This window comes from Aureobasidium subglaciale, assembly GCF_000721755.1.
Source record: "Aureobasidium subglaciale EXF-2481 unplaced genomic scaffold scaffold_35, whole genome shotgun sequence".
Lineage (NCBI taxonomy): Eukaryota > Fungi > Ascomycota > Dothideomycetes > Dothideales > Saccotheciaceae > Aureobasidium > Aureobasidium subglaciale.
Window position 1 is genome coordinate 90,047 of NW_013566960.1, and position 20,490 is coordinate 110,536.

General features: G+C 51.0%; 10 protein-coding genes across 10 annotated transcripts; 2 read left to right on the plus strand and 8 right to left on the minus strand.

Annotated features, from left to right (window-relative positions):
• The first annotated feature begins 272 nt into the window (after nt 1-272).
• Nucleotides 273-1,900, plus strand: AUEXF2481DRAFT_44640 (uncharacterized protein). Its single transcript, XM_013483935.1, has 3 exons — nt 273-758; nt 814-1,214; nt 1,265-1,900. Exons 1-3 carry the CDS (start codon nt 733-735, stop codon nt 1,699-1,701), a joined length of 864 nt encoding a protein of 287 aa, XP_013339389.1. The 5' UTR covers nt 273-732; the 3' UTR covers nt 1,702-1,900.
• AUEXF2481DRAFT_44642 (uncharacterized protein) lies at nt 1,621-3,613 on the minus strand. Its single transcript, XM_013483936.1, has one exon. It carries the CDS (start codon nt 3,536-3,538, stop codon nt 1,793-1,795), a length of 1,746 nt encoding a protein of 581 aa, XP_013339390.1. The 5' UTR covers nt 3,539-3,613; the 3' UTR covers nt 1,621-1,792.
• A 449-nt stretch (nt 3,614-4,062) lies between these two features.
• Nucleotides 4,063-6,898, minus strand: AUEXF2481DRAFT_70651 (uncharacterized protein; the record flags this gene model as incomplete). The annotated part of the gene is made up of 2 exons (XM_013483949.1): nt 4,063-4,341; nt 4,397-6,898. The coding sequence occupies 2 exons, from the start codon at nt 6,896-6,898 to the stop codon at nt 4,063-4,065; spliced, it is 2,781 nt and encodes a 926-aa protein (XP_013339403.1).
• Nucleotides 6,899-7,236: 338 nt separating this feature from the next.
• AUEXF2481DRAFT_9029 (uncharacterized protein) lies at nt 7,237-8,632 on the plus strand (the record flags this gene model as incomplete). Its single annotated transcript, XM_013483903.1, has 2 exons — nt 7,237-7,335; nt 7,460-8,632. 2 exons carry the CDS (start codon nt 7,237-7,239, stop codon nt 8,630-8,632), a joined length of 1,272 nt encoding a protein of 423 aa, XP_013339357.1.
• Nucleotides 8,633-9,519: 887 nt separating this feature from the next.
• Nucleotides 9,520-10,983, minus strand: AUEXF2481DRAFT_525235 (uncharacterized protein). Its single transcript, XM_013483969.1, has one exon. The coding sequence runs from the start codon at nt 10,728-10,730 to the stop codon at nt 9,660-9,662; it is 1,071 nt and encodes a 356-aa protein (XP_013339423.1). The 5' UTR covers nt 10,731-10,983; the 3' UTR covers nt 9,520-9,659.
• On the minus strand, nt 10,860-11,361 carry AUEXF2481DRAFT_49328 (glycoside hydrolase family 16 protein; the record flags this gene model as incomplete). Its single annotated transcript, XM_013483942.1, has 2 exons — nt 10,860-10,956; nt 11,012-11,361. Coding segments are annotated over 2 exons (447 nt in total), but the record flags the coding sequence as incomplete, so codon positions are not given.
• Nucleotides 11,362-12,147: 786 nt separating this feature from the next.
• Nucleotides 12,148-13,848, minus strand: AUEXF2481DRAFT_525506 (uncharacterized protein). The gene is made up of 2 exons (XM_013483970.1): nt 13,705-13,848; nt 12,148-13,639 (listed from the first exon to the last, which is right to left on the minus strand). Exon 2 carries the CDS (start codon nt 13,635-13,637, stop codon nt 12,582-12,584), a length of 1,056 nt encoding a protein of 351 aa, XP_013339424.1. The 5' UTR covers nt 13,638-13,639; nt 13,705-13,848; the 3' UTR covers nt 12,148-12,581.
• A 146-nt stretch (nt 13,849-13,994) lies between these two features.
• Nucleotides 13,995-15,074, minus strand: AUEXF2481DRAFT_9032 (uncharacterized protein; the record flags this gene model as incomplete). The annotated part of the gene is made up of 2 exons (XM_013483904.1): nt 13,995-14,901; nt 14,953-15,074. The coding sequence occupies 2 exons, from the start codon at nt 15,072-15,074 to the stop codon at nt 13,995-13,997; spliced, it is 1,029 nt and encodes a 342-aa protein (XP_013339358.1).
• Nucleotides 15,075-15,772: 698 nt separating this feature from the next.
• Nucleotides 15,773-17,059, minus strand: AUEXF2481DRAFT_33554 (uncharacterized protein; the record flags this gene model as incomplete). The annotated part of the gene is made up of 1 exon (XM_013483919.1): nt 15,773-17,059. The coding sequence occupies one exon, from the start codon at nt 17,057-17,059 to the stop codon at nt 15,773-15,775; it is 1,287 nt and encodes a 428-aa protein (XP_013339373.1).
• Nucleotides 17,060-18,233: 1,174 nt separating this feature from the next.
• Nucleotides 18,234-19,908, minus strand: AUEXF2481DRAFT_525343 (uncharacterized protein). Its single transcript, XM_013483971.1, has 3 exons — nt 19,731-19,908; nt 19,598-19,665; nt 18,234-19,549 (listed from the first exon to the last, which is right to left on the minus strand). The coding sequence occupies exons 2-3, from the start codon at nt 19,610-19,612 to the stop codon at nt 18,488-18,490; spliced, it is 1,077 nt and encodes a 358-aa protein (XP_013339425.1). The 5' UTR covers nt 19,613-19,665; nt 19,731-19,908; the 3' UTR covers nt 18,234-18,487.
• Between the last annotated feature and the right edge of the window lie 582 nt (nt 19,909-20,490).

Below are 20,490 nucleotides of genomic sequence, written 5' to 3' on the forward strand. Positions count from 1 at the left end.
AAGAGAGAGTTGATGGAGTGTAGGCTGATGGCGGCAGTGGTGAATTTGATCAGGGGCATGCACGTCGTGTGCGAGGATGTGGGCTTGATTCCTTTTTGTGGAGACGACGACTTCGCGCGTTCCGAGTAGCGACCGTTGAGTCCTGACCGCGCGACTGGTGGGGTGAGTTGCTGCGTGACGATGGAGGCTGGCTGAAGGGAAAAGTGAAAAAGACAAAGGCGATGATGGTGTGTTTCGCGACGTCAGAAGAAATAATCCTGTGAGATGATTGTGTGCACACAAGCGAGGTGAAATGCAGTCAAGCCTGCTTATTGACCCAAGTCTGATGCTCTCCCCGACGCTGCCTCTATTCGAGACGCTTCGACCACGAGAATCCCTTACCGCAACGCCTGGAAAGCCCTTGCCGGCTGCTCGTATGCCCTCGAGACTCTTTGAAGGATCCCCTCAACACTTTCCTGCCTCCAACTGACTTTGATATCTATAATGAAGCACGCGTCTTGTTAGAGGCCAACCCTACCACTGCTTTATCAGAGTTAAAGTCTAGGATCCCCCGATGTGAGCGACCTCTTGCCGTCTGGGGACGATCGATGCCTTTTTTCCCAATTATCGTGCTCCGGGTGCTCCCCGCTTGGACCCTTGTTCCGAGTCACGCGGAGATTCTTCCGCCCCCACGCTCTACTAACCGACCACACCTCACCATAGCAAGTCATCACATCGCAACCTATAGCAAAGATGGCCCTCCCAGGACGTGAAGTCGAGTAAGTCTCGCTCTGTGACACAGCCCAGACAGCATTTAATCACAGCCGAGAACAGCTTGCCCACGCTTGCCCGCCATCTTGTTGAACACGGACCACATAAGACGCTGTCCACAGAACGACGCGTCAGAGTCCTGATCAACGGCGCTTGCATTGCGGATTCTCTCGGCACAACAGGAGCACTCTTTGTCTGGGAACATCCACACTATCCACAGCTCTACTTTCCAAGAGATGCTCTAGTTAAGAACGTATCAGGCTATAACATTATTTATGAGGATCATCAAGACGTGAAGAGTGCTCAGGACAAGGTCATCGCAAAAACACTCAAGGTCAAGGTCCAACGTAATTCTGACAATGACATGAAAGAGATAAAAGATGGCTTTATGGTCTTTGATGACAAGCTTGACGGCAAAGCAAGTGCACTTAGCGGCATGCTCAAAATCAACTTCAGTGCTGGTGGTGAGTAGCTTTACTTCTCATCCTACCACACCCCATGCTGAGCCCTTCAGACCAGTGGCTCGAAGAAGACACCCCCATGTTCGTCCACCCAAAAGACCCCTTCAAGCGCCTCGATATCCTTCAATCTTCTCGTAGTGTAAGAGTTGCCGTGGACGGCAAAACCATCGCCGAATCCCAGACTTGCATGCAATTATACGAAACAGGCCTACCAGTCCGCTACTACATGCCGCTCACCTCAATCGACACCTCACTCCTCCGACCCAGCGACACCATCACAGCATGCCCCTACAAAGGAGAAGCCTCCTACTACAATGTAGTCGTGGGCGATAGAACCCATAAAGACATTATATGGTACTACAACCACCCTATCGTGGAATGTGCAGCTATAACGGGTCTATGTTGCTTTTACAATGAAAAAGTGGACATGTGGGTTCAGAATGGTGATGAGTGGAAGAAGCTCGAAAAAGCGAATTCGATATTTAGTTGAAGTGGTTGGGTGGCTAAGATGTAGCTCGTTATACTTTGATGTCAATGCTAAAACTGCCTCGCTAATTGATGCTTTGTGAAACCATTTCTGGTCATCCCCTGAAAACCCATGGATCTCTGCCATCGTAATCGGCGCCTGGGTAATCGAAAGGCAGATCTTCAGCATTGAAGATGTCCATATCTGGAACTTCTTTCTCAATTGCTGCTTCTCTTGCTCCATTCTCAATAGCTCCAGTCTTTCCAGCCTTGGAGTCTTTCTTGCTCGCATGAGCAGCCGTGCTCTGAGGAGTGTCTTCCGCCTCGCTCTCCGTCTCTGCATCTTCCTCTCCGCTATCAGTCTCTGCGTCCTCGTCATCGTCACTCAAGACCACAACCTCTTGCATCTTCTTTTCCGTCGTCTCGTCATCTGCCGTATGAGTCTCAGTCTCCACAGGCATGATGACACCACACTCCCAATTCCTACATCCAAGCTTCCATTCCTTCTTCTTGCGATCCCAACTCAACTTCCCCCAAGCACTTTCGCTCAAGTTAGCACTTCCCAAATATCTCCACGCCACTTTCTCGCCTCTTTCATTCCTTCCCCTGGCATAGATAATTTTGTTGTGAGAGAGCATACCAGGACGCTTGGAGCGATAGTCTCGGAAGCAAGATCTGGGAAATGTGGCTGCGTCCCACCACTTCGAAGCTAGACATATTGTACCGCCATTGTCTGGGCCGCCTGTACTGCTTGCTACCGTGGCGTGAGTGGGGAAGTAGATGCGGAAGAGGTCTCTGATGTTCTGCGTTGATATGGTGTTCTGAAAAGGTTTTGGTGCTGTTCGAGAGATTGATGTAGGCGTTGTTGTCGCATCTTCCCCTCGGGCGGCGTTGTGGATCACTGTGAGGAAGTCGTCGGTTAGGGAGCCAATGGACGATGCTGCATAGTCGATTTGTAGCTTGGCAAGAGAAGCAAGTGATGAGGCTGATGAGAGTTGCAGTTCTCGGACTGCTTTACTGAGACCGGGGTATCCTGTTCGTTCTCTGTCTTCGCCATAATGAGCACCGCCCACCGAGTGAACCAACGCAAGATGACCAGTGTTGCTAAAGTCGAAGTTCAAGACGCCTTTGCGGATATCATCGTCGCAGCCCATCTTCTCGAGAAAGAAGAGTAGCTCGCGTCCGAATTGAGGCAGCGAGCTCTCATCTTTGCTGGATGGTGGTTCGTGACGAGGCAGATCGATGAGAAAGACAGAGTTCTCCATAACCCCAGTCTCACCCCAATCATAGCTCGTCAAGTTTGCCGAAGGTACCACGACTCTCAACTTGTGTGGATGGAAGAGCAGCATGAGTTTAGAGTGCATGCAGTTGATATTGCCCTCCATAGATGGAAACACTAGTCGTAGGATCTTACCCAGATATTCGGTTATCTGCCTGTATTGCTGCTGAACATCCTCATTCTCCGCTTGCATGACCATGATGACTTTGGTCTGTTGCAGGTTGAGCTTTGCCATGATCCAGTTAGTGTCCCATTGGAATGCTGAGAGTAAAGCTGTGCGCAGAGTAGACTTCTCGAGCACCTCCTCGATCTTGATGTCAGTTTCTGTGCGAGCATGACCAAAAGCCCATGTTCTCTTGATAACACCACGAGGATAGTGACAATTTCCTGGTGGATTCTGTTGTTCCTTGACTTTCTTGGCTGGTCTGGAAACCAAAGGTGGAGAAATGGATCTTTGCCTTTTAGAAGATGATGCTTTCGTCTTTGTAGTGTTTGTGACTGTACTTGTCTTACTTCTCGCTTGCATACGTGCCAGACGTTCGGCTTCCATGGCTCGGCGGTCGAGACCAGGTATACCTGCCATGATTGCCGAAATATCTCGAGTAAGTTTCCGCTGACTGAGTGAGAGGATAGACTTTAAGTGAATAGCCTGAATCACTCTCATACGATCAATCTCTAGAACAGTGTGCGCAGCGAGATGCTAACTTGAAATTGTGTTTGATGATATCCAAAAGTTGTGTCAAGTGGAGCGGAAGATGAATATGTTTGTTATGCAAGCAAGCGGGAGCTGACTCGGCTGCACTTGCCGAAACAAGAAGCCAACGGTTTGGATGACCCTGTCTGTCTCAATGTAGCTAATTTCAACACCGGCAGAACACTCAAAGGCCACTCTCAAGGCTAGCGTGGTTTGAGCTATCAAACCGTGAAGGATTGGGTTGATGGAAAGCGTGCAAACATGGACTCGAAATAATGAGGTGCGTGTGAGCTCATGGTGGTATCTATAACTAGTGGTACAAAGAAATGGGGGTGCCTTCCAGAACATCAATACAAGCGTCGCTGTTCTCTAATAGTCAACGCTCCAAGGAAGAATTACTCAGGGTCGTATTCCTAGAACAACCCCCAGCCTCTCTTCCTTCTATCGCTGCTATCATCACCTCCACGATCGAGTTCGCTGAGGCGACGGTTGGGTTCTCTACTTCCCCTACCTGCTCTCTTTTCTCTGGCTTCCAATGCTTTGAGAGCTTCCATCTCCTTGAGTACGTGTTCCAGAAGTTCTTTTCGATGCACGACATCAAGGTGACGGCGGATTTTGGGATCTTCGCGAGCGAATTGATCGAGTTGTTGAGGACTAAGTGAACGGAATTTTGAGTCTAGGGCGCGGGGGAACTGGTAGATGTTAGTATTCCTTGTCTTCTTTGACATTTGGTGGACAGTCTCTTACTTGATAGTAGAACTTGCTGAGCAGTTCAGCATCTATAAACAAATCCGCGGTTGTGGTAAGCTTATCTGCCACTGCGTCGAGGAAGACTTCTGGACATATGTATTTGTTGGTCTTGTTGGCGCAAGTCTTGCTTTTGACCGCTAATAGACGCATGCGCAGGATGTCGGCGCGGTCACGAAGGAAGACTGCCTCTCTTCCCTTTGCGAGTAGAGCAGCCGAGAAGCCGCCAGCGCCTCCACTGCTGTTGCCTTCCAAGTTAATGTCTCCCTTTCTGACCTTGTCAATGAAAGTCACAACATCCTTGAAGCGCTTCTTGCCTCCCATCTCTGCTTCGACCGTCTTGACGGCATCTTCGCAGTCTCTAAGCTCGTCCTTCAGAGCTCGCTGAACATTCTCGCGTCCACGAGTCCATTCGGAATCCTCAAGATCAATGCGGTGTTTGTAAGGCTTGACACAGATTTCTAGCTCATCGCTGGTATCGTAGGCTAGGTCGTGCAGGATGCCTTGAGCAGCTTGTGTGATCGCTGTTTGAGCGAAGGGATGTGCGTTGAAAGTGGAAGAAGAGATGAGGCGTTCAACATGTGCTTGTAGACATTCGGCAGCAACCGTTGTGGCTAGACGTCCGATGCCAAGCTTTGTGAGGGAAGCGGAACATGCGTCAAGCTTTAGGCGCCAGAGTTGCTCGTTAGGGTCTGCTTTAGGCAGAGCAGAAAGACTTTCGACAAAGCCTTCGCCTTCTTGAGCGGAAAGGTCTTCGAGAGGTCTGTTCCAGTAGCGTGAAGCAAGCAGATTGAGGACTTGCTGGTCGAGCTCGTGCTTCAGGATGTCACGCAGCTGGTGACGACCGAATGAGTCGGAGAAACCTTTGAAGGAGTGCTTGAAAGCATCAAGACTTTCGGCCAAATATGATTCGGCTGACAAGGGACGCTCGTTGTATTGTACCTTGAACTCGTAGGTGGCTTCGGTGAGTTCGTGGTGGATGGCCTCTGCAGTAGTAGCGAGGGATGCCGACATGGTCGATTCTAAGACATGCATAAGTTTCTTGCGGAGGTTGGTAGTGCCGACTGTTACTTCGCTTGTGGGTCCGAAGCTTTCGGGGTGGGAGGAGAAGTAGGCTTTCTCGTTGCGGGTGATAGCCGACGTGATATTTGCATTGCCACGAGAGAAGAGAGAATTCGATGCCTGAGGAACACGGCAGACAACACCGACGTAGCCAAGGCGTAGTGGGTAGTTCTTATCTGTCAGCATAGCGTGACCTCTATGAGCGTCGACCAGATCCATCTTTGTAATGACTCCGATCGTGCGCTCACCTCGAGGGTCGACTCGACGACTGGCTCGAAGGGCGGTAGAGTTGGCCAAATCTACATCTGCAGCAGAGATGGCCAGGATCACATTAGGTGCTTGAATGTACTTGTCACACAGAGCAGCAATCTTCTCCTTAAGTTGAGTTGGCTGGTCGAAGCCCGTGACTTGGATATAACCTGGCAAGTCGATCAAAGATAGGTCGGGCACGTTTGGCGAGTATATGCGGAGTTGAATTGGGTCGTCGGAAACACACTCTGACTCGGGCACGGCCAAGTTCAAGTCGGTAAGCGTCCTCTGAATCTGAGCAAAGTCGGTAACCTTTCCCAAGCCAAGAGCAGGAAATTCGCCGTATTCAGCATGTGCACCAGGAGTGTTGACCAGAGTAAGCTCGATCGGGCGACGTGTGACCATATTTGAGCCTTTGGGTAGGAACTCGTGACCAACGATGGCTTCCAGCACCGAGCTCTTTCCTGATGATTGGGAGCCGACTACGACAATCGAGGGTAATGTGAGGGTCTCGGACTGGCCGACAGTCTGGAGCAGACTTCTGATCTCGATCATCTTGCGCGTGAGGAGCATCATCTGGTCGTCACGAGCTGCTGCTTCTTCTGTTCTGTCGTCTTGTTCGTCATCATTCAAAGCAAAGGCGGCGGCTGTTGCGCCACCTGCTGCCGCTCCTCCTACGCGCGCCTCTTTCGGACTTGGTCCATTTCCTCCGGGTCCACCGTCCCCTCCAGGTCCAGATGAGTTTTGTTGTGGTAGCAGCTCTTGCAGGTCCTTCTTGGTCTTCTCCCAGCCAGCCTTTGTTTGAGCAAAAATGCTGCCTGCGCCCTCGAAGATGGAACGCGCTCCAGTAGTCGTTGCGTCGGATGCTCTGCCAAACAAATCGATGGCGTAGTTACCAGCTTGAGCTGCCTGATATTGTATGTAGGCAAGGCTTCCCACCGCCGTCGCGCCCAGGAGAGCAGGCAGTCGGATCAACTTGAAGGCAAGTTTCGGTATGGCGCGAGCGAACGAAGCATGGCGTACTACTGCAGTGTTTGGTCCAGATGATATCGGTCGACTCCGCGGGATGCTATTGCGTGTGATTAGACCTCCTGCCCGTTGGTGGGCTGTGTGGTATGGCGAGCGAAGGGTCAAGGGAGAGCTATGTCGGGCAAAGGTCGCATAGCGCGACGATAGCAGCCTTCCACTCATAGTCGCTGCATCAACCTGCACTTGTGTTGTTTCTCAGCTATGAAATTCTTGTTGACAAGGTTGCGCCCTGGTCAGCGTTGCTTGTCTGCTTTCCAGCCTCGCTGACGTTGTTTCAAGACGCCCCGCCGCCTTGGTAGGGATTCTAGCCACGATTCAGGCATCAGCCACACTTCCAGGCATCAGCCACAGCTCGTGTCTCACCTCGTCGAATTGCTTTTGTAACTTCCACTTCAACATGTCATCCGTCATACATGATGCATATGCGTGAATTGTTTTACTGCTATGCACATCAATCCCGGATGAATCCCTCCCTTCCTGCGTGATCCATCTCCTAGATTATGACTGGCGACGGTGCAAGCCAGAACAGACGACCTCCACGTCTTAATCACAAGAAATCGCGTGCTGGTTGTCAAAGATGCAAGGCCCGTCGTGTCAAGGTGCGTTTTCCTGATTTCCTCCTGCCAAAGCGTTGCCAAAGCATGCGGTCGGGTCCTCCCAGTCGCAAATTCTCCAGACATCACCGACTGAACCTTGACGAACACGCCTAACTCAACAATCTAGTGCGATGAGGCGAAACCCGCTTGCGGAGGATGTAGTCGCCACCATGTGCCTTGCATCTATCTTACCAACGAGTCCCCAAGGGCCGCTAGCACAGAAGTGTCGCTGTCTCCTCATGCACTCCCGCAGACAGACCAGGTTCAATTGAAGACTGCCATCAACCAGGTCCTCACGCCGCCGACTAACAATGACCCGGTCACGGCGGATGACATCCTGGATCTTCCAGAGTCACGCCAACGTCGTATGCTCGAACTCCGCCTATGGCATAATTATGTTACTGTTGTAGCAACTCCCTTCCATACGCAGGCTCCGATATCTGCACTCATACAGATCTGGAATAATCATATGCCGCATATTGCCATGCGACACGATAATCTGCTTAACACCATCTACGCTTTCTCTGCTACAAACTTGTTACGAGATGCTCCTGATGACGAGCAATTGCTCACTGCGCAGAGGATATATCTCAGTCTGGCCCTCCGTGAGCAGCGAGCGGCCGTCATCAAATTCCATACCCAGGCGGAAGAGCCAGACTCGCTCTGCTTCACTTCCATCATGATGACCATGAATGCGTTCGGCTCTTTGCAGGAACGTACGCGACAACCTTACAAGCCACCTACGGACATGCTACGTCTAGGCATAGGAGCATGCGCTATGTTTGAAGAAGCTCTCAAGAGTGCTCGCAAATTTCCCGCATCCAAGATAGTCACTTTCATCGAGAATCAGCCCTTTTTCTGCAGTATACCTAGAATGTTCGATGAGGAGCATCGCGGCCCATTTGTTGGCATTCTTGGTCCGAGAAACGCCCAAGGCGTGTACGAGGACTCCGAACTCTGGAACGCTGAGGTCCGGGAAGCCTACGAATATACACTGAGTTATATCGGTACCATGTACACAGCCGTGTTGAACGAGGAGTCGTTGCATCAGATCTGCACCCGAATTTGTGCCTTTACACTATATGTGCCCAAGAAGTTTGTTGACATGGTCGAAGAGCTACGTCCTAGAGCGTTGGTCATCCTGGCGCACTTCTTCTCGCTCGCGACAAAGGGCAGCGCGCACTGGTGGGTTGGTCAGACTCCAATGCGGGAAGTTCAAGGGCTGCGACGCATCGTGCCACTGGAGTGGCAACGGCACTTACGATGGCCATTGGTCATGTCTGGACTCGAGCCTGTCTGAGGCATATATCACCGACCTTTCTAGGACGAGTGCGCACGGCTGCTGCAAATCAAAACAAACCGCCACCACCAGTAGCAAAAAAACCAGAACTTAATCTGGGAAACATCTTTGAAACCAAGTCATTATTGCGACCAACCAAGGGGTGAGTCGAACTCACACCCTCTGAATTCTATTTATGCTAGACTTGGAGAGGTTTGACGAGTGCCTGTGAGCCACAGGACTGATCTCTGATGAGGAGGAAAAGTGACTAGATTATCATACTGGACGCTGAGTGGTGGACGAGAAACTAGGCTTGATCAGGACGCGTGCAAAAGTGATCAACGCGCTTCCCCTGGCTTAGAGGCTTATCACCACCGAGAGCTGGTTTTGTCTACATATTTTACGCGCCTATGCTCGTTTTGACAAGCAGCACGGGTTGGCGGTTCGCAGGAAGCTACACCAGGTCAGCCCGAGTCACAGGCGTGCATCGAGCATATGAACAGCTGAAAAATGGCTTCGATGAGGTTGAGGTCAATTTCGATTTGGATCACACGCTACTATGCAAAAGCAACTACTCACCGATAGTATACGTCCGTCGTCGAGCTCTCTCGACAGCTTCAGGCGATTGACGTCCACGAAACCACGGCTAGTCACTTGCCCAGAACCAAGAAAATCATACGCATCGACCTTTGCCATATTCACGCGCACGCGTATAGCGGCAAGATCGACACAGATAAGAAGCGAGATAGCGACAGTTTCAATAGACATTAACAAGATGATACTGAGAAATTATATACTTGACGCACAGTTCACTACGACCCTGACTTTCAAACATCTCGTTGATAACTCAAGTCTCTCTACCCCAAGCAGGGAATTGAGCACCCAAAGCGCTGTTGCAGGGGTTTTGCACAATATCCACACTCGAAACACCAGAATTTTGACCCGCATTGCTAGAAAGCACAGAACTGCCATCAGGAGCGTAGATGTTGAATCTCAAATCTCCTTGACCGCCTCCGTTTGCCCACATGACTCTGACTGTTTCTGTGCGTTAGTGTTTTGTTTCAAGATGTAGAGAAAAAGGTGGGGGTGGAAAGGGTAACTTACTGGGAAGATACGATCCAACAGTGAGATAGTAGGCCAAAGTCTGAGGCGTCTGTGTAGCAATCTGACTACTCCAGAATTGAATGATATCAGCATTAGCCCTGTTCCATCCCGTGACTGCATTGTTGCCAATCCAGACGAATTGGATATCATCAGTATAAGGAATATTCAGACTGTAGTAACCAGTCTGAGAAGCGAAAAGGTAGAAAGTGTGATCCAAGACAAGGTTAGTGCCATCCACGAAATTGTAACCGTAAAGATTGATCCAATTTCCGTATTGATCGTTGGTTTCGGCAATGTAGGTTGTGTCGTCGTTGAAGGTTGGAGAGACCTTTTTGTAGGTCTCGGGGATGAAAGAGGGGTAGCCGTAGGTTGCTTGGCCGCCAGAATATTTGTTGGAGTAGGCGGCGAAGTTTATGCCTTGGTTGCCGCAAGATGTGACAGGGGTGGGGTAGACAATTGTAACAGTGGTGGTTGCACCGGCCAGCTTAGGGGTTGTGGTAATATAACCAATGGACGAAGCAGTACCGGAGTGAGTCGTTACGGTTGTGTAAGAAGCCTTGGTCGAGGACGACGTGCTGATGACCTGGCCCTTCGCTGCGGGCGTCTGGACGTAGACAGTAGCGACGAGTCCAGAGACTACAGTTCTGGTTGAGGTGGACAGACCAGTCCAGGCAGTTGTGATTGTAGTGAATGATACTGTTGCAGGTGCAGTGCTAGTAGGTGCAACCACGGAAGTCGATGAGGAAGAAGTGGTAGAAGCGACCGAAGAAGACGAGGAAGAGCTTGATGTGGTAGACGCCACTGACGAAGTTGACGAAGTTGACGAAGTTGACGAAGTTGACGAAGTTGACGAAGATGACGAAGTTGAGGCGACTGACGAGGACGACGACTTGGTGGAAGAAGAGACGACAGAAGCAGACGAAGAACTCGAAGAACTCGACGACAGAACAGAGGAAGACGAAGTTGACGACAAGACTGAGGAGGAGGAACTGGACGACACGCTCGACGAGGACATCACACTCGAAGAGCTTGATGAGACACTCGTCGAAGAAGGAGCGATGCTTGAGGACGAGGACGAAGCGACAACAGCAGGACAGCTACTGGGGTTTGCACTGATGTTGTCAGCAACCGAAGTACGGTTGAAGTATGCATCGATGCTGCGAATTCTCAGGATACTGTCTGCGGAAGGGGGTCCTTGGGCCCAGGCATTTCCGTTCGACCAGTTGTTCCAGATGGCGGCGCTACCTCAAGTCAGTCTCCCTGCAAGTCGAAGAGTTGTCGGGCACTAAGACTTACCCTGGTGTACTCGGAGAGTTATCTGTGATCGTCTGCACCAGTGCTCCATCAATGTAGAACTTGCTAACACCGGGCAGCCAATCAAGTCTGTATTCGTGATAGGCAGAGCTTGCATCTGCAGGTGCTCCCACACTGTAAGTCGAGTAAGGAGACCCGTAAGAGACTTGCTCGTTAGTGAGCCAGGCCTTGGAGACATCAGAAGTCAACCAGGCAAAATCGACTTCTTGAGTATCGTTGGCGTAAAAGATGAAGCCATGAGTAGTACCAGGCACATTTGAGATCTTTGCTACAGTACGAATTGAAGCATAAAGAATGTCGTTGAAGCTTGTTGCCAGTTGTGCACTGGAGATGGGGCCTGATGCAGTGTGAGATGAAGATCTTGATCAGCTGGCATGTCGGCCTTACCATTAGTCTGCCCGCCAGGGACAGTAAGTGTGAGGGCTTGTTCCTTTGCATCGAGACCAATGTTTACTAGGTCGAATCTACGAGCAAGAGGGTTCACACCGGCATTGACTGTGTACGTGCTAGGCACGAGATTATCAACTGTGCCGTAAAGGTCGGCGACGAAGTCATGGCCGAAACGAGTGTTGAATTGACCGGCATCAGTATTCCAGTAGCAGCCGCTCTTGGTGCCGGCAGCAGATGGTGTGTATGCATAGGTGGCAGAAGCCAAAGCCAAGATGTTGGTAACAGTCTTCTTCATGATGACGAAGAAATATTAAGGAGTGTGAATATGATTAAGGAGAGACGCAAATGGCGAAGACGAGACCTTCTATCGCAGACGGAGGCTTCTCTATATGTCTCTCGCGACAAGAGACATTCAAAGCTCGTATAGAAACAATAGCATCGTTAGAGCACAAGGCTTACACTGCCTGACAAGGCAGCTCGCTACATTGGGGTCAAGCGATTTGTCTGGGCTGCAGCCAAAGGCCTCGACCTGATTCAATGTCTCGATTATCGATATATCGTTATCTTAGCGCCGTCGAAGCGGCATAGAAGCAACAGAGCTGTTGGAAGGGATGACAGAAGTGCCGGTGGGAAGGGCTGTTGGCCGTTGGATACTTGACCGTTTCCTCATGGAGTCGGTAACCGCTTGTCCAGATGCGAAGATCTTGTTGGAAGCTCACGTTTCGAAGGCGTATGCAGGCTTCAAGCCTCGTGATACAGGCGGTGGATTGTCTTTCCTTATCATCCTGATCGCGGTATAGATTTGGGCTGAGGCGCAAAGTCGTTGCCGATGAGTATTGGTGGAGGCTCGGGACAACCGACGCGACTCAAAACCTGGTTGTGTCCATATATTGCTGGTACGTACATGCACAGGTAGACAACACGATGTAACACCGTCTAATCGCTTCTTGCGGGAATCACGGAGAGGATGTCAAAGTCTTTACAGTGCAAAGAGAGAGCGGTGATGAGTCGGACCCGATCCCGGAGAGGAGCGGGCGTGGTCCAAGCGTTGAGATTGCCCGTTGAGGAGATTCCGTCCTACAGGCTTCAAAGAACCAGTTTCCTGCGTAGCAGAAGTCGTATCGACAGCCACGTCAATGGGCTTCATATGACTGACGTATCTCTAGCTGACCTCTGCCTGACATCTCGAACAAGCACAGTCAAACTTCCAATGCTCCTTTAGCTTGTCCCTCCTCTCCTGCCTGGTCATGTCCCTCTCATCACCTCCCAGGTAACTGATACACAGCGCCTCGCCCTCTGCCACATCTCTCTCAGCCCAGAACTTCCACATCCGACCTTCGCGTCTCTTCCATATATTCGGCCCACAGCTGTGATTCCAATAGCTCGCTGCTGTCCACAGACCGTAGCCCAGACACTCGCTACCACCACTTCCACCATCGTCAAGATCTTGCGACCATATATTGAAGACATTATGCGATGACTTTGCTGCTAGGGTACGGAGATTTTCAGCAGTGATGTGTCCAAGCAGAGGAAGTGGTGCGCAAGCTAAGAGGTGGTGGTAACTGGTGATCTGCAGCTCAAGGTCTGCTGGTGAAGTGTATGGCGCAGACTCGGATTCGAGGATCAGCACGTCAGCCCACAAAGACGGTGAATTTGCGATTGTCAGTAAGGCTGGCAGTTGATATAATATCAGGTCGCGTGTGGGCGGTATAGCGAGTATCTGTGTCAGAAGACGGCGCTCTGGTTTTGACGGTTTGGCGGAAGATCTTGCAGTGCGAATCCTTGTCGCCGTGTCTTCTGCTGCTGCCCACGCGGACTCGATCTCCGGTATTGTTGGTCGAGGGAGGTCGTATGCTGGATTGTGATCGTGATCTGACGAGCTGGATTGCCTGGGCTTTCCTAGTCCTTCAATGGCCATTGATGCCACTTCATCAGTCACAACATCATTCTGCCAAATCACTTGACAATTTTCGCTGCAAAAGGCGTGTCCAGTCTTCGCATTTCTGATTTTCCAATTGCGACCTCTATCATACTGAAAGCATTGCGCGCAGACTTCCTTCCAGTATTCGCGATACACAATACTGGCTGCAATCTCCGCAGTTTCGAAGAGAAGCGTGCCTTTTGGGATGTATTGAGTTGCGTATACCCCTCGCCCCGATTCTGCTGTTTCGCGAACTGCGAAAATTGGCGATGCGTGAAGAGATGCTGGTGCGGACATTTCTATCGCTGAATGAGGTCAATGGTCCCTCCTCACAACGAGGGAGATTTTTCTACGTGAACCTTACCGGCTGGCAGTCTAGGCCTTTGTTGATGACGGAATGGAATTCAAAAATAAGAAATATTCAGTGGTTACCCTGTCGATCTGCCGAGGGAAAACAATTGCATCCCCAGCTTTTCGGTCTCTTCACTGAATCCTGCCTCAGATCCCACGAATATCTCGCTTGGCATGTCGTTCGCAAAGATGGATGACAAGCACACATGGCAGAGGGATAAAAATGTCCTTGGAAACGAATGCATTAATTCATTATAGTGTATGGCTGGCTATACCGTGATCCTGCGACTTTTGCTTTTCTGCTTACGACTGACCAGCACCAGGAGTGTCGGCAACCTTGAAGACGTACTTGATGGCACTAGCCTTACCAGATTTCAAGTTGGCAAGACCCTCCTCGACACCGTTGAGACCGCCAGCGATCTCCTGCTGAGGCTGAGCCTTGAACCAACCCTCATCGACACCCTTGGCGATGTAGCGGAAGAAGACTGAGCCAAAGTCCTTGTGCTCATTGTGAACGTCGCCGACCATGGTGATGGACTGCTTGACGTGCCCGGGGCAGTCGGAGAAGTCTCTTCCGGGAAGGACGAGAGTGATGTGACCACCGTCTGGCATGACCTTTGCGACGTTTGTGTACGAGCCTTTCTCTGAGACACCATCGAAGCAGTGGTAAAGCTCGGCTCCCTTGAGAGCGTCCTTGATACCCTTTTGCACGGCCTCATCACCGTCACGGTAGTCGACAATGGTGTCGCCCTTGCTAGGATCAAGGAGCTTCTCGACGTGCGATCTGGCGCGGCCAGCAACTCCGATGATGGGGTGGATGTTCGAACGGACAGCGAACTGGGTGGCGTAGTAACCGATCGAAGATGAGGCTCCATAGATGACGAGAGGAATGGGCTTCTCATCGTCCTTGCGGGGAGTCCAAGGCTGGGGCAGTCTTAGGCGATCGTAGAGACCAAGGGCAGAGGTCAAGGATGCAAGAGGCAGAGCAGCTCCCTCCCGGAACGAGACATGGTCGGGCAGGTAGGCGGTGGTGTGAGCCCAGGCAACAGCGTACTCGGCGTAAGAACCACCAGGTGCGAGCATCTGATGGAATGCAAACACGCGGTCACCCTTCTTGAACTCGGACACACCGTCACCGACCTCGTGGACGGTACCACAAATATCATCGCCCTGGTTCATCTCGCCCTTCTTGGTCATGTCGGGGTACTTCCTGCAAGCTGATTAGAATTGATCCTTATATATACACAGCTCTGATTCTTACCAGTCCTTAGGGTTGCTACCAGAGTAGACAACCTTAATGACAACCTGACCCTTCTCGGCCTTAGGGACGGGCGAGTCAACGATCTCGACCTTGGGTCCAGCGCGAATGATTGCTTCCTTCATCTTGAATGTAGTGTGTGATGCGAAAGGTTTGAGTTGGTAAGAAAAGCAATTGAGTCTTGCGAGTGATCTGTACTTAGCTCGAAAGATTGAGGAGAACATACAGTAGGTTTTGAGGCGAGATCAAGGTGAAATGAGAGCTCCACCTTCGACTTACAAATCCATGAGACCCCGTTACGTCAGAGTGTTCTCAAAGTTCTGTCAGCACCACCAGCCGGACTCATCGGCAGTTGTACAGGAGTGACTTATGTAGTGAAAACGGATTCTTCTTGACCAACAGATATCCACCAGCTTGATTCCATTCTCATGCTTAGATTGAGAAATCCTGCGAAGACCATCGCAGTGCTGTCGTAGAGCTGTCGGCCGCGGGGTTCGTCGGAGTTTTCGGTAACTTCTACATCCGAAGAATCCCCTCTCTAGAAGTCGTAGAGGGGATAACCCTGAGCGTATTGATAAATGATATCCAACAAAGACACCATCCGTCGCATGTTTTCGTCAGCTGGACATGAAATCCAGACGAACGCTAATTTTAACAACAGATCATCTAAAGTGCGCGTAGCCGACACGTGTTCTTGCAGGATCGCTGGAGTGTAGTTGCTCGGAAAGAGTCCTGAGAACGCCGCAGCACCTAAGGGTAACACCATGTTCTGAAAATAGTTGAATACAAATTATTATTGCAGGGTACAGCCTTTGCTCTATTATCAAGTGGATTCCAAGCCTACCTGATCCCATGCCGTCAACACCAAAACTTTTACAAGCTGTATCCACTGTTTCTGGTCCGCCTCTGACACTCTCGTTTGAATACGGGTAGTCTCTGCTGGATGTTCGTCCTTCATCTGAACATCCTGGATCCCAGAATCGACCATGTGATTACGATCTGCATCGTCGCCTTCTGATGTCTGCTCTCTCGATAGTGCGAATGCAGGATTGTCAACACCACCGACACCAAGACAAAAAGACGGCACGCCGACTTCTGCCCAGAAGCGAGCATGTGAGCCGTGCGCATGGCCGGTCTGAAAGTCCGGAATGCTAGGCCGACAACCAAGAATTCGCTTGCTGTTATTTGATAAGGAAGTTGCGATCGGATGCATCGCACACGTTGTTGAAAGACGCGAAGCTGTGAACGCGTTCGTCGGCGGTTTGTCAGTCCAACGCAAGGTATTGACGTCGAAAGTGGCCGAATCGATGGTTCTTGTACCGGTTCTGAAGATTGATGTATCTGGTGAAGATATCGGCGAATGTGAAGTAGATCTCGAGGCTGCGGTAATCATGCAATCGCCTTTCCATAGTGCGCTCCTCTCATCCGTGTGTAACAGATGGTGACAAGTGCCTAGATGGCCTTCCTCAGTATCGGAGATAGCTTCCAGGACGATCGTGCCGACGAGATGTTCCCGAATAGAGTGTAGATACGCGTAGGCTGCTACGATGGCTGCTGTTCCTGCTGCATCTGCTGGTAAAGGTGTCATACACGGATGCTGTCCGAGACCTTCGTTGAATGACCGCGACAGTAATAATGTCCGTGGAGTCAAGAGTCCATTCAGTACCAGACAAGGACCTTCGCCTTCATCAAAGATACTGACCATAGAAGGAAACTGTGGTGAGCCTAAACTTATGCATTGCAGTTGTCTGGCAGATAGGAAAGTGCCGATGACAGCCGCGACTGGAGCCGTAGTAGCATAGTCATTCCAGCCCTGTTTTCCAGGTGGTGGCTGTAGCGGAGGTTCCATGGCTGCCGAAAATTCGTCCAGGAATTTTGTCAAGTGATTCTCTTGTGCATCGATAGCCATCTCGATGACTTCCTTCCAGTTTTCCCTTGGCAAGTCTGTGACAACATTCTCCTGTTTAATGTGCTGTGGAAGGATCTCGCTCAGAAGTGACTGTCCGACTGACTGATTCACGCAGTATTCTTCGTTCGGCGGCGTAGGAGGAGGTATTGCGACATGCCTGCGATGTCTCATCATCTCACGACCCATCGCGAAGCGGACCATGACTTAAGGTAAGGTGTGGAAGATCGTATTGATGAGTTGATCTTTGACGTGGGCTGAGGGTTTGTTTCCGTAGTCTGTTGACAACAACAACAATGTGCGAGATACGGAATGTTCGCAGCAGGAAAAGAGAGCAAAAGAAAGGAAAGAGAAAACCAGCGTCTCTAAAAACAGAATCTTGATCAAACTTGCCTGTGCCTCGTAGGTTACACGGGTGGAAGCTTTCGGCGAATATTCGACAGGCTCCTTTGGGTGATGATTCAGATCAGACTCTAACCCACGAGGTAGACCACTCCGCGATCGCGTGAGAGGCTTGATTACAGTTGAGCTCGCTCGAAAGTCAACAGGTCGACATGTTATTCAAGACTGCAAATGAGATGCATCAAGCGCGGCACAAAAACAACGCAACCGAAAGCGGGCGCGCACAGTATCGAAATCTTGACACGCAGATTTGTTGCGACAACAACACAGATCCGCATAACCTCTCAGCAGCTTAGCCATGGTAGATGGAAAAGCAGATGACTTCACCGCGACGAGGAGAGTCGCAACCCTTTGCGTAAGCGTGCCGTGTCCTAGATGCAAGACAGACGACTTATGTTATCGGGTCAGTCACCTGAAGTGAGACCAACAGTCTAAATTCTGTATGGGCTATGGCTATGTAGGATGGACGGTGTGGTGATGCACGAATATGACGATGTAAAGATCGTCAGGTGCTGCGGCACTTGGGCCTAATTGCCGTGTTAGCTTGTCCGGGGAAGAGCGTAAGAACGGCCAGTCATCACAGGGAGTAGTCCGAGCTCATAAGCTGGCCACGGATTTGAACGAGAATACCGGCTGCTTGTCAGGAACCAGCGGTGCGACGGCAGGAGACACTGGTAGTGGATAAACTGGTGATAAACTGGCAAAGGCTCAGGGGAAGGCATCTGGTACGTCGCCGAGAATACAAGATTCAAGGAACCTAGACGAGTCCAAAAGTGTGTCGTGCACTGGCTCAACGTGGCCCTTGAGCGTGTAGCTTCGTACTGGCCGAGAGTCGCGTGAGATGCGATGCTGTGAGCTTTCCTGAGCGAATCGGAGGTATGATGGACCGATTCCTACTGGTTACAAGCGCCCACATCAGAAAGTATCGCTCCGCCAAAGACTATGTGGGCCGAAATTGGGACTCCAAGCCTGCGTTGTGACCATGTGATCTCGCAAGCCGTCAGAGCGTCTTGCAGATATTCGGAGTGCGTTCCTTGTTGGTAACGATCCTTCCTTCTCTTGATATGTACGGCCACCAGCATGTCTCGAAGGTATCCGAAGGTATCCGAAGGTATAATACGAGTGATGGAAATATTACAGTAAGCTAATCACACGATATCGTGAAAGCTTCGATGATGATTAAGTTGTGTCCAAGACGAGGCTAGGATATGCAAGCTTGAAAAGCACTGTTCAGGCGGCGGCTTGAATGAGCTTTTCGGGAGCAGCATCTAGTGAAGCACCTGCCATCTCGGTAGTGGTTTGACCCTTGGTCTCGGCGAATTTTGAACTGCGCTTGAAGCTGGGTGACGGGTTGTAAAAGTCGTCGATGATAGGATGGATGAGGACGGTCTGATTGTGAATGGTGACAGTGCTGTTTGTGGGAACGGTGACCCAGTTGTCACGTTCGAAGGTCAGGGGTTCGCTGGCGACAAGAACAATGTCGGCACCTCTGTCGCGTCTCTCCATGGTATAGTCGGCCTTCTCTGCCGAAGTACCGCTCTGCTTCTTCCAGCTAGTGCCGGAGCTGAAGAACAGACTCGCAGCCTCGTCGGTCTTGCTGCTGACGTAGCGGGTGCAGACGACGCTCTTGCCGTCGGTCACGGCAAAGTTGAGCAGACTACGCGTGTCGCCCTCTCTGACATGCTCGGGAAGCTCCCTGATGTAGCCGTTGATGCGTTGGATTGTCTTGAGGATTGTCTTGCGTAGGACGCTGTGGCCGAAACCATTGTTTTGAGCATCGTGGTTGTCGGGATCGTAGCCAGATTTCTCCAGGCTGTCGAGAAACAAGGCAAAGCACCACTCCGAGTCGGTGCTGCCTGTTACACCTCCGAACCAGCGGTCGCCTACGTCACTGACCAGCTTGCGTTTGACACCGCTGTTCCAGCTTCCTACTCCTCCGTTGTGCATGAACATCAAGCAACCGCGGCTGAAAGGGTGACAGTTGCTCTCGGCCAAAGCGCCCTCGGTGCTTGCGCGCACATGGGCGAAGATGAGGGGCGAGACGGTCTTGCTGGCTAGACGGGTGAGGTTGGTGCAGTTCCAGGCAGGGATGGTAGACGTGAAGATGCACGGGTCTGGGCCGAGCAATGCTAGTAATGAAGGAGGGGTGTAGTAGCCAACACCAAAGCCGTCGCCATTGTGAGGACGTCGCGTGTCCAAGCGAAGGCGGGAGTCGTAGGACTGAGTAAGAATCGAGTGCGCAGGGTCGAGGATCAGGGTGGAAAGAAGGATTGGCTCCTTGCCCTTGTACACCTGGAGCTGTTAGCCGTTGTTGCGACTGAAGTCCGACCTTGATCCTACCATGAACCGACACATCTGTAAAATATGCTAGATCGAGATGGACAAGCACACGCTTCTCCTCTCTCTGACTGGTAATTGTGCTTAGGACAAGTCGAGTTGGTTGAAGCAAGAAACAAAGACCGAACAATCGCACCTTCCTGTCATCGCAATTGCGCAATTGCGCTTGGACCCGATGTTGGAAGTGAACCCTTGTTTCATTCTTCGCGACTCCTTCTGTTAACAGACATTATATATTGCCTCTGCCATACGGCATAGTCTTGTTTATCCTTTCGGGATCCCACTCTCGAGATTGACTTCTTGCCCCTCATCTTTCATTCCATCTCCCAAGTTCTGTGTGCGGTAGAAGATTAGGTATACTAGGTCGGCCTTAGGCGCTGCAATATCCCCGAACATTCCCATTCTACAAACTTCCCCGAGTCGGCGACTTTCACAGTCGCGGCATGGTCACCATCTTCCTACAGTGAACGCATTCGTTGCACTTCAGCGTTTTTGATCAGAGGCACAGTAATATACTCAACCTTCTAGACCCTTGTCTGTCATGCCATGAGTGCCCCGGGCGCAGAACAAATCATGACTACTCATCCCACTGCTCCGTCTACCGTCACCACTGTCAAGCCTTCTCCACTGGCTTGCACAGAGTGCCGATCCAAGCATCTTAAATGTGACGGGAAACAGCCCATATGTTCGCGATGCGCTATCTCTGATATCTCGTGCAACTATACACCTTCGCGACGAGGTTGCAAAGGCATGCCCAAAAAACGGAGAAAACTCAATTCTCCGACCACTCGAGAGACGTCGATACAATCACCTACAACCCCGGCGTCAGTCAATCTCACTACGTCGGACCCTTTACCCTGGCGGGACGACGTGACCGATTCTGTTCTGAATCACTC